This window comes from Mesocricetus auratus, unplaced genomic scaffold (assembly GCF_017639785.1).
Source record: "Mesocricetus auratus isolate SY011 unplaced genomic scaffold, BCM_Maur_2.0 Super-Scaffold_100014, whole genome shotgun sequence".
Classification (NCBI taxonomy): domain Eukaryota; kingdom Metazoa; phylum Chordata; class Mammalia; order Rodentia; family Cricetidae; genus Mesocricetus; species Mesocricetus auratus.
The window spans coordinates 9,179,732-9,192,087 of NW_024429197.1; the positions used below are offsets into that span (position 1 = coordinate 9,179,732).

General features: G+C 55.3%; 3 protein-coding genes across 4 annotated transcripts; 2 read left to right on the forward strand and 1 right to left on the reverse strand.

Annotated features, from left to right (window-relative positions):
• Positions 1-1,098: 1,098 nt before the first annotated feature.
• Positions 1,099-4,373, forward strand: Fam110d (family with sequence similarity 110 member D). Its single transcript, XM_005079581.4, has 2 exons — positions 1,099-1,200; positions 2,989-4,373. Exon 2 carries the CDS (start codon positions 3,082-3,084, stop codon positions 3,898-3,900), a length of 819 nt encoding a protein of 272 aa, XP_005079638.1. The 5' UTR covers positions 1,099-1,200; positions 2,989-3,081; the 3' UTR covers positions 3,901-4,373.
• Positions 4,374-5,257: 884 nt separating this feature from the next.
• Positions 5,258-9,583, reverse strand: CUNH1orf232 (chromosome unknown C1orf232 homolog). Of its 2 annotated transcripts, none has more exons than XM_040756392.1 (4): positions 8,139-9,583; positions 6,784-6,861; positions 6,578-6,675; positions 5,258-5,600 (listed from the first exon to the last, which is right to left on the reverse strand). In XM_040756392.1, the coding sequence occupies exons 1-4, from the start codon at positions 8,220-8,222 to the stop codon at positions 5,303-5,305; spliced, it is 558 nt and encodes a 185-aa protein (XP_040612326.1). In that variant the 5' UTR covers positions 8,223-9,583; the 3' UTR covers positions 5,258-5,302. The 2 variants fall into 2 exon arrangements, with proteins under 2 accessions (XP_040612326.1, XP_040612327.1); XM_040756393.1 differs by lacking the exon at positions 8,139-9,583 and adding an exon at positions 7,455-7,508.
• Znf593 (zinc finger protein 593) lies at positions 9,577-10,521 on the forward strand. Its single transcript, XM_005079580.4, is given in 4 exon segments — positions 9,577-9,857; positions 10,083-10,145; positions 10,248-10,320; positions 10,323-10,521. Coding segments are annotated over 4 exon segments (405 nt in total). The 5' UTR covers positions 9,577-9,657; the 3' UTR covers positions 10,392-10,521.
• Positions 10,522-12,356: the final 1,835 nt, after the last annotated feature.

The window sequence follows — 12,356 nt, forward strand, 5'->3', positions numbered from 1 at the left end:
CTGCATAAGCCCCTCCTACTTTACTCATTTCCTCCCCCTCAAGTGGGATTACTACTCCTGCTGAGCCCCATCTAGGTTCCTCGGGAGGGGGCTCAAGGGAGATCAGAGCATAGATGGAAACGGGCCTGACAAACATTAAAAGTGTTAGGAGGAGGGAGGGGTTTATGCTAAGTGGTTGGGCACCACTGGGACAGAGCTAAGCCCCGGCCTTTGAACTCCCAGTGCTAAGGAGTCTGCCTACAGAGCGGGGTGGCATTCCTTTATGGCCCGGGCTTTCCCTTGAGATTAAATGGTGTCAGAGAAAAGTCTTCTAGACTACTAGGGCTCCCCAAGTCAGGGGCCAAAGGATGGAGACTTAGCCCTAGAAAACCTCTTCCTTCACATCCTTCCCAGTTAGTTCCATGTGCCATCATTAGAGCCGGGCCACATGCTCAGTTCTCATGCTAAGTCTTGCTGGGACAGGCTCTCCACACACCTGAGCACCACTGCACCCACCCTTAGGAGGCAGGGCTCGCCTCTAGGAAGAGCAGGCTCGACACACTCCAATACCAGGATTAAAACAGGCCTATACCAGCTGGGCGTTGGTGGCGCACGCCTTTAATCCCAGCACCGGGGAGGCAGAGGCAGGTGGATCTCTGTGAGTTCCAGACCAGCCTGGACTACCAAGTGAGTTCCAGGACAGCCTCCAAAGCCACAGAGAAACCCTGTCTCGAAAAACCAAAAAAAAAAAAAAAAAAAAAAAAAAACAAAAAAACAAAAAAAAAAAAAACAGGCCTATATCTGCCAGAGGGCAAAAGCAAATGACATAGTGCCCTATTTTGCCCTCCGATCTACATCATAGAGTCAAGACTTCAGAGGGAGCTGGGGAGCAGACGGTCTTGTTTGGGGTCATGGTACTTCTGCCCAAGTTTACGGTGCCTCAGCGATAACCACTGAACCTGACAGAGTTTATCTAACCATCTATAAAGTTGCTGGACACGGCTCACAGGTCCTTTCAGCACCAAGACTGGTCAGGAAGGAGTTAAGTCAGTCTGAGCTCTGGGTCAGGAAGGGTTAACCTAGGGGGTGGAGGCTCTTCTCTTTTCCTGTGGAGAGTAAGGCTTGGCTGCCACCAAAGTTACTCCCTAGTCCCCGCTGTCCCTCCTGCCTTCTGTCTGGGCCTACCAAAGGACTGCTGCAACTCAGCACCTCCACACAGGGGTAAGTGCGTCTGAAGCCCAACGTGGGTGGGAGGGCATGAGGACAGGAGGGTACTTTTGGGCTGATGGCAAAGAGGCTGGTGCCAAGCTACTGAACCTAGAAGCACCAATGTTGAGAACAGAAGCCTCTGAGTGGACAGAGTTGGAATTTCTAATTCAGGGGCTGGAGAGGGCAGGCAAAGGGACAGAGGGACAAGACTGACTACCCGTCTAGCATGGGCCGTCTGTGGTCAAACATCAAAGCGAGCCCCGAAAACAGGGATGAGGCAGGGGACAGGAGACTATTTTGGTCCTGTGTTTAGGGACTTTTTATAGCCTCCTTGCTCAGGGCTAAAGAGAGAAGGAGGGGACAGAGGCCATTCATGAGGTCAGACAAGCTCAGTGCCCTCCTGGGACCTTGGAATCTGAACCAGTGTAGTCCCTGAGTGAATAGAGCTGGGCACAGGCAGGCTGTCATTACTGCCTAGGTTTCAACCACTCACACTGGGCAGATTTACCACATACTAGGTGGCAGTGTGGAGCAGTGGTGTGAAAAGTGTAACTGGTTGAGCCGGGCGGGGGTTGGAGTGACCAGGGTCTCCACTGCTAAGGTCTCTGTGAAGGGTGGAGACCAAACCCTTCTTCATGCACCCTTGCCTAGCTGTTCCTTCTTGCCTATAGATCCAAGGTCCCTTCAGTCCCCAGAGCTAATAAGTGTCTTCCAGTTGTATGGGAACGGGAAATCCGAGGACAGGGGTGGGCGTGTTGAGCCATGTGGGTGGCCCATTCTGTTAGCTGACAAGGGAACTGTCAGTTCTTAATTTACCGTCCCTCTTGCCCTTTTCCTCCAGCTCAAGGGAGATGAAGAAGGGTCAGAGGTTTCTGGATGGGGAGGGGGCAGGGACCCGGAGGGCAGATTTCTGGGTGTGCAAGTTATTAGGCAGAATCAGTGGAGGGAACCGCTTAGTGAGACTAGAGGGTTCCTGTTGGGATTTACAGCAGCCAGGAACCGAGACCGTTCAAACACCAAAGGGAAGTCCTGACAGGCAAGCAGGGCGTCGAAGATGATCTAGATCTGCACAATAAGGCAAGAAATCTGGGTCCCAGGTGGCACCCTAATTCTCAAAAGGAGCTATACCAGTCCCTTCCTCTCCTGACCATTGTCCTGGCTTCTGAAATGGAAGTGCAGGCGTTGGAAGAGGTGGTGTTTACCCGTTCGGTCTTTCTGGACTCCCGTTAGCATGGGGCACACAGTGGCTGGCAGTAGCAGACTGATACAGGCTAGGGACCACCTCCCTCTCCTTCCTGAATAGCCCTGCTGGGCCTGGGCCAGGAAGTTGGCAGCAGTTACTAGAAGCTCCTACCCTATGGTTATGTCCCTGACCTCGGTCCTCGGGGGCGGGAAGGGTGAGTCGACTGCAGCCAGCCTGTGGCTGCGGAGCCTCCTTGTCTTGGGCTTGAAGCTGCTCTGTTGGGAAGAGGTATTTTTTCCGGTTAAAGCCGATTTCGGGAATTGAGCTAGGGCCCGCCTGATTTTCCTTTCCAAGTGTCCTGCTTGCTTGTCCCGTGTGCATGGCCCAGTGGCCAGATTGGAGCACTCTCAAAGGGGCATACGCCCCCGCCCTCGGCAGCCCAAAGAATCATCCAATACCTCTTAAGGATTGGTGAGGGGTGGGTCTAGCTTCTGTTCCCTGGGCATGGTACCAGTTGATGGGGGAGGGGTGGCTGGCTGATCCTCTACCCAGGATTGCCGACAGGAGAGGGGCAGGGACAGCCTACCCTCTTCCAGACAGTTCCTCTCTCCCTGCAGGCCCCAGGAACTGTAGAGAATTGCTTGCTGCTCGTCGGCTACCTGTGCATCTCTAACTGTGTATGGAGCACTGATCTGCCCAGCTCCGCTAAGATGCTCCTGTCCTCTCCCTCCACGCCATCGAGGGGACGAACCCCCAGCGCCGTGGAGAGGCTGGAGGCTGACAAAGCTAAGTACGTCAAGACGCAGCAGGTGATAGTACGTCGTCAGGAGCCAGCCCTGAGAGGGGGACCAGGACCACTGACGCCACACCCTTGCAATGAGCTGGGGGCCTCTGCATCGCCCAGGACGCCTGGACCTGCCCGTCGGGGTAGCGGCAGGCGACAGCCAAGGCCTGACTCCCTCATCTTCTACCGCCAGAAGCGGGACTGCAAGGCTTCGGTGAACAAAGAGAACGCCAAGGGTCAGGGGCTAGTACGACGCCTCTTCCTCGGCGCCCCCCGGGATGCTGCCCCGAGCAGCCCGGGACCTACAGAAAGACCTGCGGCACCCGCAGGCTGGGCTGGGTCCCCGGATGCTCCGGAGGCGGCAGGGAAGAGAGCGCTGTGTCCCACGTGCTCGCTGCCACTGTCGGAGAAGGAGCGCTTCTTTAACTACTGCGGCCTGGAGCGCGCGCTGGTGGAGGTGCTGGGCGCCGAGCGCTTCTCCCCGCAGAGCTGGGGCGCCGAGCATAGCCCGCAGGTGGCAACGCCGCCGCTGCCCGGCTCCGGGGACACCAGCGACTGGACATCCAGCGACGGGGACACGGGCAACCCGGACTGTGCGGGAGGTTGTGGCGGCGGCTCAGAGGCGGCGGGGTCCGCGCGGGACGGACGCCCCCCGGTGTCAGTGGTGGAACGCAACGCGCGCGTCATCCAGTGGTTGTACGGCTGCCAGCGCGCGCGCGCTCCGCCGCGCGAGTCCGAGGTGTGAGCACCGCGGCACCGGAGACGGCTCCCGGAGAGCTCGCCTCGTCCGCGAACAAATCCTTTCCCTAGATCTCAGTTTCCGTCTGCACCCTGAGCAGGCGGGACCACAAGGGCCAGACGCAGACTGCGGGAAGGGGTTGGGTGGCCACATAGCCTCTCTGGAGACTGAATGTGAAAAGTAATGGGCTGGGGTAGGAGATGAGTGAACTACTGATTAAAGCTAAAATATTATTTAACAAAAGGATCGTTGAGTTTGGCTTAGTGGGCAGAGGTTGGGGAAAGGGAGAACTGGTTTGCGAGGCTGAGTTTGAGGGTTTTGAGTGTGGGCTCCAGGCTGAGTGTGACAGCGACCAAACCCTCTGCCTGTCTCAGTTATTAAAGGAGGTAGATGGTAGCGTTCTGGAGTAGTTGTAACGCTCATGGCAAGTGTGCCTGGAATATAGAAAGTGCTCAATAAACTGCAGCTTGCTTAAGCTATCCAAGATTCTTGGGACTTTGAGCTCCCCCCGGCCCCCGCCGTCCCCCATGGTCCCCAGGTAAGCAAGGCTGAGGTATTTGGAGGGTCTGAAATGGAAACCATTAAAACCGGGGCATCTTTGAGTCAGGATTTTGCCATCTGTAACTTCCTGCGCGCTCTCTCTCTCCTCTCTCTGTCTCTCTCTGTCTCTCTCTGTCTCTGTATCTCTGTGTCTGTGTGTGTGTGTGTGTGTGTGTGTGTGTGTGTGTGTGTGTGTCCCGCGTCAGCCTCACCCTGCTAGCAACCAGCGAGGTTTATGTAACAACTGGGGATCGAACCCAGGGCCTTCATGCAGCTAGGCAAGCCCTCTATTAAGCTATATTCCCAGCAGAGTTTCTTTTTCCCCTCCAAACACACAAAGTCGCAGGTTTTCTTCACAGGTTCCGGTCGAAGTCTTAGTTCCTCCTCTGTCTTAGATTTCCCTCCCTAACTCTGCATTCTTCGAGCATCACACGCACAGGCTCCTCCAGGACACTTTCCCAAAATTCCGGTTCTGCCTTGTCTCATCCCATGGGCTCCCACTTTATTCCCCAACAAGCCTCTGCCCGGGACCCGGCGTTGCCTCGTTACCCCAGTATTTTCATACATTTTGACTCAGCATATGCCGTTGGACCACCAGGACGCTGTGCTGAATGAAAACGAAGCTGGGCAGGGCAGCGGAGCTTGTTCTCTGGGGTTTTCTGGAGAGTTGTACCCTAAATCTAAGGCCACCCATTCTGTCACCTGGCACTTCCGTCGGAAAAGAAGGCGAGGAACCCTTTAGCTAGATCCCGCCTGAAATCGCCCACCTAAAAGTAGCTTTTCCTGTTGTCGGGGGGATAAAATTACACAGTCACAGTGGGTGTAGATCCAGGAGATTTTATGGGTGGTAGGGAAAGGCGGGCGCCGGCTAGTCGCCCTTGGGCGCGGCCTTCACCCTCATCTCTGCCAGTTTGTGGGTGAGGAAACCCCACTTGAAGCCTGCCGCGGGGTCCACCTCCCGGGTCTCGGGGCACTCGGTGGCCTCCTCAGCAGGCTTCTCCCGGGGATGCGGGTCCGGTTCAGCGGTGCTCTCCACGCCGCGCAGCATGGACGCCGCCGCCTGCTGCTGCTGCTGCCATCTGCTGGCGAACGCGTCCCAGAATCCCGGCCCGCGCGGCTCCGTCTCGGCTGCGGCCGCCTGCGTGGAGGGGGGCGCCGCCAGCGGGCTACAGGAGAGGGGGGGTCAGCGGCTGGCTCGAGGTCCCAGAAGGGGACAATGGGCAGGAGAAGAGACAAGAAGTGTGATCAGGGGAGTCGGGACAAGATCAGGGCCTGTAAGCAAAGGGATGGTTCAGAGACTCTGGCGGAAAAAGGGTGAAGTGGGACAGGGTCAGGAGAGGCGGTGAGAGGGCTGGGCAGGGGGGAACTGGGATCCCCGAGTTGGATGGAGCGGTCAGGAGTTTGGAGACAACGGAAACCAGCCGGGTCCGGAAAGCCAGGGAAGATCTCTAAGAGGGGAAGGGCGTGACAGAGAGTTGGGGTGGGCTTATTTAAGCCCCAAAAGAAAGAACCCCCCAGGGGAGCGGGGAGGAGCGGCCCGGGAGAGCTAGGCAAGCAAAATGGTTAGGCTGATTTGCTGAAAAACTGTCAAGGAGGAATCACAATGTCCGAAGGAGTCTCGTCTCTGAAAAAGTCCTGGTACAGGCAGGCGGAGGAGGCTAGGGGGTGGGGAGGAAAAGTGAGGCCGGAGGAGGGGTAGAGCAGAAGACAGGGTGATGGGTGGGTGTGCAGGACTGAAGGCAAAGGCAGAGATGTGGAGATGAGGCCCTGGGTCTGTTCTCAACATCCAAGACCTTATAAATCACTGGGGTCCTCTGGGGTCCTCAGGCCTCCGCGTACACCAACGGTATCAGAGGAAGGGAATCTACTTTGGTGACAGCTGCCGTGGAGGGTGAGGGTTTACCACTCTTTGTTGCAAGCACCTAAAAAGGTCTCTGCTGTCCTGGGCTCTAGGGAGTTGGCAGTCCTGAGGAAGAGGGAGTAGCCACCCATAAGGACTTCCTGTTACCTCAGTCCCAGGAGATCTAACCCTGCTGTATCCTGATAAGAGGAAGGAGCCTACAGGGGTGATGAACAGAGGGGGAGGGAGCCAGAAAAGAGATCTTAGGACCCTTCCAGCCCCACCCACTAAGGCCACACGTACTGATCAGCACAGGGCTCTGGTGGCAGCAGTTTGTCCTCATCTTCTTTGTTAAACAGAGATGACATTGTCAGCCAACCTTTCACCCCGACCCCCTGAACCTGGAGGAAAGAGCTGAGAGTCAGGAATGAAGGCCACCAAGCCTCCTGGGGCTTCACCATAGCCTCCGACATGTTTCCCAGGGTTGGGTGAAAGACTGGAGAACTCACCCTTCGAGCCAGCTGGGACATGGGGTTGAAGGCCTCCTCGGGGGGTGCTGCTGTCTCCTCTGATGCTGGGTTCTCCCTCTGGGACACAAGACAACCCCCCCCCCCCCCCCCGCATGAGAGAAGCCCTTTGCTAGCGGGTGCACACCTTTGCTAGTGGGTGCACACGTGAAGGGGTCTATGTATGGAAGTACAATCCTCCCATGCACCCACTTTGCATCGCCACTGGGGCACGTGGAAATGCTCACAGGTATGCTACGTAATGCCTCTGGCCACATACACCGGCCTGCGTGGTAAACCTCTGCAGACACCCTTGAGCATATACACCTGCCCCGCCCACTTCCACACATGACCAGACACACTCAGAAACTGGGACAAGGGCACACTATGCACATGACTTCAGACACACACCTGTACATGAGCGTGCCTCTTTGTGGATACACCTTTCCCTCTGTGTACAAATGCACACGCCGTCTGGTACTCACACAGGGACACTCGTGTGGTTAAACAATCCATGCCTGTAGCTTATCCTCCTGCAGGCAGCTAGCTAAACAGACCTTTGCAGAGCATTCAAAATCTCTCTACCAACTAAATGCAACACCTTCAAACGCCTAGATAAAAGCATACAGGTATAGGATGCTGCTCAAAATGCATATCTACGGAAAAAAAATCACGGAATCCAGTTCAGACCTGCACTGGCATTTCCACAGAGACAACAGCTGTAGCATTTTTCCTATGGACACATCCGTAGAAACCCAGCCTTGGACACCAACCTGTCCAGGCATATGCTTATCCACCCTCTCACCACCACAGGGCTAGTTCCTGCCCCTGACACATCTATCTGTGTGACTTCGAGTTATCACAACTTCTAGACATAGACTCCTAGTTTCAAAGTCCTTTTTGTCCTCCCCGTCAGAACTAAGTATGGTCTAAGTACGACTTTGATGGAATGCTGCTACTGGGGCCCACAGAGCCTAAGAACTACTTACTCCCTGCTCCTGCAGGCAAGAGCTCATTACCTCACTAGGCAAGCCTTCTCACTTCGCTTAGCTTTGTCCACTAGAAAGCTGTGGCGAGCTTCACGTACTTTTGTGGCTACTGCCAAGTGGCATCAGAACAACCTTTATCTTAGGGCAGTTCATGAGATCCTTGGAGTCAGTGACTGCTTCTCTCGTGGGCCTAGCTCTTCCCTTTCTTGCATCTTTGAACATCTCCACCATGGCACTGTGCTGTTTGTAATCCCTGAGTGTGCTTACCATCTTTGCGTAAGTGAATCTGTCTCCTTCCCCAGATTATTTAATGCTCTTTATACCCCCCATTGCTGTCTCTCTGTTCTAGAAAACATGGCCAGTACCCACCTCCTCTGCCAGGTCCTCTTCAGATTCTCCACCCAGAGTCTGCAGCACTTTGGACTTGTAAGCTTTCCAGAAAGCTTGGTTCATGGCTGCAGGGTAAGGGGCCTGGCACCAGGCACAGAAGGTGGTAGCTCAGTGGGTACCAGTGGGTCTGGCTCCAGAAACTTGGAGGAACCAAGAGCCTGTCCCAGGGATCCGGTGACTTCATGAAAGATGTACCATTCTCCCCGGCTGGCACAGCGCCAAGACGGTAAACCTGATCCCAGTGATTCTGGGGTTGGGGCAGGCTTGTGCCACCTCAGCCCCTTGTCGTGACCCATATTGGCCAAAGGTAATGAAGGCAGAACTTTGGAGAGTCCATTTTCCTGCATTTAGGAATACTGGTGGTTGTTTGTCTCTTAGAATAGCTGCGGGAGAGTTTTCCACTCAAAGTTTTGAGTCCAGGACCCATACCTGTGAATCCTATGGTTGTAGTCATACTAGTTATGTCTTCCTCTGGGCCCCACCCTGTGTCTCTACTCAGTCTTCGTGAGCTGGAGTGGGAAGGTCCCCAGGCCTCCAGTCAGCACCCCGGGCTTCCATTCCACTGCTTTGTCTGGCCTAGAAACCTGCTCTCCCCAGGGATGCACGTGCCTGTCTCCCTGTTTCCTGGCAACTGGCCCCAAAGAGCAAGAACCCTGAATTATTGCTGAGATCCTCTGCCCCCAGCCTGAGCGGCACCAGGCCAAGAAGAGAGAAGAGAGGCTCTCTGGTCCTCGCCCTACTCCAAGCACACACTTCTTGGTTATTTCCCCTTTTCCTGCCAGCCGTCTCCTGGGAGCCTGAGCCTTGAGAAAGAAAGCAGAGATGGGGGTTCTTCTAGGGACATTTCCTCTTGGGCTGCAGATGTAGCCCTCCTGTTAGACTGTCTGCCTGGCATCTATGAGGCTCTGGGTTCTACCATCAGTACTGAAAAACCAACCAACCACCCAACCAAACCAGAAGAGCTGACCACTCTTCAAGGTTGGAATCCCTAGGTGCTAGGTTCTTTGGGAAACAATTCTCCATTCTTTGCCCCACCAATTTGCCTGGGTGTAGAGGCAGGACAGAAGAGACATAGGCCCAAGAAAATAACGGGGGAGAGGCCCTTTGTTAGAGTCTAGGGGTACCTCTGGGTGCCCCATCCACGATTTCAAACTTGCTCTCATTTATGAAATAATTTATTTATGGCACGGTGCTTTCCAGAGACGTTGGAGGTGTTCTCTACAACTGAAACCCGAGGTGTGGGAAGTGATGATGGGGCTGGCAGAGTTGCAGGATCTGCTACCCTACCTGGCCGGTCCCTGCCCCTCAACGGCCCAGTCACTATCATCCACGACCATCTGGGGGCGCTCAAGCCACCAGTCCGTCCCTGGCGTCATCAGAGGCGGTCCGGGCAATCCTGTTCCGCCCCAGGGCGGACCTTCCGTGACGTCATTGAGAGGCCCGGAAGCGCCAACACGTGTGGGTCTTTCTCTGCTCCTTGGTCTTGTTGTCATTGATCATGGGTCGCTCCCGCCGGACCGGCGCGCACCGGGCCCATTCCTTAGCCCGCCAGATGAAAGCCAAGAAGCGGCGGCCAGATCTGGATGAGATTCACCGCGAGCTGCGGCCACAGGGGTTCCCGCGGCCCAAGCCGGAGCTGGACGCCGAGCCCGACCCGGACCTGCCAGGGGGCGGCCTGCATCGCTGTCTAGCCTGCGCGTGAGTCCATCCCGGGGTGGAGCAGGGTCTGAGATACTAGCCCATAGCGGTGAGATCCGGGCGGCGAGCTGCGCGGGGCCTTCTGTCTTGGGACCCGTGGGTCAGCCCGTCCCCCATGTCTTCGCGCTCGAAATCTGATGTTCGGGAACGAGTTAGGGCCGGGGAGGTAGGCATATCTGAAAGGCCTTACCTCTTTATCCTTCCCCTCACCCTACATCCCTGCAGGAGGTACTTCATCGATTCTGCCAACCTGAAGACCCACTTCCGATCCAAAGACCACAAGAAGAGGTATGAAGGGGGGGGGGGGGGGTCAGGAGAGGGTTGTCGGATGGGTGCCATGCAGGTAGGTCTTGCGCCTGATCAGCTCCAAGCTCCTGTTCTTCCTCCCAGGCTGAAGCAGCTGAGCATAGAACCCTACAGTCAGGAAGAAGCTGAGAGGGCAGCGGGCATGGGCTCCTATGTGCCCCCCCCCAGCGCCTGGGAGTGCCCACAGAAGTGTCCACTGAGATCCCAGAGATGGACACATCCACCTGAGCGGCCTGAGGATCAGGACAGACTAACTGCCCGTGGACAGTGGTGCAGTGGCTAGGCTGAGTGTGTACTTTGGGTTTTGGGGAGATGATCTCTCTGGGTGTTCTGCCCAAAATAAAGGACCTGGACAAGAGGGCATACCTCGTATTCTAACTTCCCTTCCAGTCCTGCAGCTTCCAGCCTTGCAAGGGTTTCTGAGCCAAACTGTCTATTCCCTACTAGGTCCAGCTTTGGAACCCATACCACCCCCTGCCCCCCCCCACCCCCGCCCCTGCCTTCTTTGTTTCTAGGCTGGAGTCCAGGTACGGCGTAAAATTGGGGAGTAGGATGGGGTTAGTCTGTGTTTCTGATGAGGATTTCCAAAGGGAAAACGTGAGTCTCTGAAATTACAGCCCCCTCCCCTGAGTCACGTACCTTCAAGCCTGGGTGAGAGGCCACCTGCCTCATCATGGGGTCTGTGATGGCTGTCGCTGCTTCACCATCTTCCAAACGGCGTAGCAGGAGCCACCTAACCCAAGGACAGCCAGCAGTGTAGCCACAATCCCAACCAGCGGACTCCGGGGCTCTGCCTTCAGCTCCCCCGGCCACCTGCATCTGGTAGAATACAGGGTGCACATGGAAGGCTCCACTGAAAACTAGGTGGCAAGCAGGAAATACGGTGGCAACGGTGCTGCTGGGTGGAGTCGGATGGACGCCATGTCTGCCCCAGGGAGATTCCACCCCAATCCCTCTCGCCTCAGTGCCCATCTGGGTCCTGGCTAGTCAGGCAGCAGGGAACGTGACAGTCTGGCCACTGGGGGTATCAGCCCCACCATGAGAGGGGGAGGGAGAGACTGATGGTGCAAAAAGCCAGTATTTAGATGCGCTTACCTGTAACACCCGGAAGTAGCCAGGGGTCAGACGTCGAAATCTCATAGTGGGGGTGCTGGTCTCCCTGTCCGCCTGTGGAGTGGGAACAGAATTGAAGACTAGATGTTGCCTGGAGCATCAAGAGGTGGGAACTGGGCATAGAAGTCCCCGGCCTGTTTTGCCTGGGCACTATGTGCACAGAGGATGCTCACGGCTTCTGGCTCGCCCAAGTCTGGCAGGGGGCGGGGCGGCTGGATCTTTAAATCTGGTCCCTTCCCCCCTGCCTTGCCAGCCTTAGGAGCAGCTGTCAGGAGAGATCAGCATCAGGCCTGAGAAGCAGCTCCTCCCCCATTCACCAGAGAGACCAGGCCAGGCATGTAGACAAAACCTTGGCTGGCAGTGCCTACAAGTCCAGGCATCAAGCAGGTGGTGGACAGGCTTCCTCAGCCCTGGTCTGGACTGTACTGCTACCCATGGATAAGTCAATGCTGCCAGTCTGCGTTCAGCAAGAGGTCAGGTGACTTGTTAGCCACTTTTCCATTTGGGTTCTGTAAATCCAACCACCTTGGAGGGTGTTCTTCACCCACCCAAGATAGAGTTTCCACAAGAACTTCTCTTGTGTGGCTTTAAAAAAGAATTGCTCAAGAGTGAGAGAGAGAGAATTGCTTATGCAGGTAAAATTGTTCATAATGTATTGTTACAGTTTTTGATTATGTCTATTTTTGTGTTTGTAAACACGTGTGACAATATACACATGGAGGTCAGAGGAGAACGTGAGGGAGTTCTCTCCTTCCAACAAGTGGGTCCAGGGTGTCCAGTTCAGCTCAGAAGGCTTGGTAGCAAATGCCTTTACCCACAGAGCCATTCTGACCATTCTGACAATATATATATATATATATATATATATATATATATATATATATATATTTTTTTTTTTTTTTTGGTTTTTCAAGACAGGGCTTCTCTGTATTGTTTGAAGGCTATCCTGGAACTCGCTCTATAGACCAGGCTGGTCTCGAACTCACAGAGATCCACCTGCCTCTGCCTCCCGAATACTGGGATTAAAGGCGTGCGCCACCACCGCCCAGCGACAATATTAAAAGATTAAAAAATAGCCTG